We start from the raw sequence: 2,070 nt of genomic DNA on the forward strand, positions 1-2,070 counted from the left end.
CTTGCTTGCCGCCTGTATGACAATAGTCTGGTTACTTATTTTATTATAATGATCAATTTGACCACCATTGGCATTTTACAATATTCAAGTCACATACAAGGACAACAGTTACAGAAAGTATTTGTGTACTTTTTAATAAGATTATTGGGCACCAGGACGAAGAAAAACAAAATAACGGACAAACGAGGGTTGTACAAAAAACAAAGCAAAAACAAGACAAACACTAAAGTAAGAGTCACCAGTTGGAGTCTTTATAAAAGAAAAAGAGTGGGAAAGAAAAGAAAAAAACAACACAGATTTAACACCTCAGGTTCACATGCTGTCTCCATTCCAAAGCATTCTTAGTCATATTGTGAATTGCTTTCCCCATCCCTGATCTCCTGTCTTACATAAATTAGATATCCTTCTTCTAAGCACCTAGTTGTTGTAGTTTTCAAGTCGAGATGCTTCTATTGCTCAAAAAAATAGCAAACTGCCTGTTTGGTTGTTTTGGTTGAGGAAGAATGAACAGAGAGTTGACTTTTGGTTCGAGAAATAGAGAGCAAATTTAGTTGGTTGGCTGTTGGTAACTTTTCAGATCAACCTATCACGTTGAAGCAATTAGGAAGCCAGAGAAAGAGCAGTGGACGTTCTCGGCAGCAAAGACGCCATTGGCCTCCTCGTCAGGGATCTGGACGTACACGGTGTCCTGCTCGTTGAGCAAGAGGACAGCGCTGCCGGACATCTGGTCGAGGAAGCCCTTGTTGTACTCATCGTAGGAGAACATGACGGGCTGGTCGTTCTTGTAAAGTGCTACCAGGGCATGAGCACCGTTAACGTGGATGCTGTAGGAGAAGTAGTACACTCCGGGGATCTGGCAAGTGAAAATGCCGGATTCGGAGTCATAATGATTCTCAGCATTGTACACAATATGGTCAAACTTGATGGGGCTGCCTCCAGCGGGGTAGGGGGTGGTCAGTACTGCAGTGAAAGCAGACATGGGGGCCTTGACCATAACCTCACCCAGTCCCATGCCCTTCTCAAAGACAACCTCGCCAGGAGGTCCAGGAGGACCGGCAGGGCCAGCGGGACCAGGCTCTCCGTCAGCACCAGCCTCGCCAGGGAGACCGGGGGCACCCATAGGTCCAGAGACACCCTTTGCGGTCATGCCGGCAGGGCCAGGAGCTCCGGGGAGACCAGGGTGGCCCTTGAGACCAGGAGCACCTGAAGGACCTTGAGGTCCAACAGAACCTCTAGAGCCTGGGGAACCATTAGAACCAGAAGAGCCAGGCTCGCCAGCACGGCCAGGAAGACCTTTGGGTCCAGCGGGGCCGGGAATACCAGAGGCACCTGTGCTACCAGGGGCACCAACATGACCCTTATCACCAGTGGCTCCAGTGGCACCTCTGGCACCAGTGGGACCAACTGGGCCTGGGTAACCCTGTTTGCCTTGGAATCCTTGTGCACCCTGTTCTCCCTTGTGTCCCTTAGCTCCCTGGGATCCAGTGGCACCTGTATCGCCTTTGGAGCCAACAGCACCAGGCTCACCTGGGAAACCTCTTGCGCCCTGAGGACCCATTGAGCCAGTAGCCCCAGTGGCACCAGTGGCACCAGTATATCCGGTTGGACCCCCCTCACCCTTGGGACCAGTGGCACCTGGGCTACCAGTAAATCCTCTCTCACCCTTTTCTCCATTTGCACCTGGCTTTCCGTATCCTGGGCTACCAGGGGCTCCAGGAGCTCCAGCAGGTCCCTGGTGGCCTTTAGGGCCAGCTGAGCCAGGCAGACCTGGTGCACCATTGTCACCTGGTTTGCCTGAAATGCCTACACCAGGGGCACCAGTGTGTCCTTTGGGTCCCTGTGGTCCCATGGAACCTGGGGCACCATCCCTACCTGGGCTACCTGACTTTCCTGGCTCACCGGGCATTCCAGATTTTCCTGGCTTGCCAACTCCAGACTGACCTGGAGCTCCAGTTGGTCCCATTGGTCCCATCGACCCAGTTGCACCTTGAGGTCCAGTAATTCCCACCCCTCTATCACCCTTCTGACCTGGCAGACCAGGAATACCAGGATGTCCTTTCAGACCAGGCT

At 52.3% G+C, this 2,070-nt stretch overlaps 1 protein-coding gene across 1 annotated transcript in view; it reads right to left on the reverse strand.

Annotated features, from left to right (window-relative positions):
* Positions 1–229: 229 nt before the first annotated feature.
* Positions 230–2,070, reverse strand: part of col10a1a (collagen, type X, alpha 1a) — a 3,985-nt gene continuing 2,144 nt past the window's right edge. The window contains exon 3 of the mRNA XM_061968141.2: positions 230–2,070. This exon is cut by the window's right edge and continues 345 nt beyond it. Within this exon, the coding sequence (XP_061824125.2) occupies positions 587–2,070 (1,484 nt within the window). The 3' untranslated portion in view covers positions 230–586.

This window comes from Nerophis lumbriciformis, linkage group LG08, assembly GCF_033978685.3.
Source record: "Nerophis lumbriciformis linkage group LG08, RoL_Nlum_v2.1, whole genome shotgun sequence".
In the NCBI taxonomy this organism is placed as follows: domain Eukaryota; kingdom Metazoa; phylum Chordata; class Actinopteri; order Syngnathiformes; family Syngnathidae; genus Nerophis; species Nerophis lumbriciformis.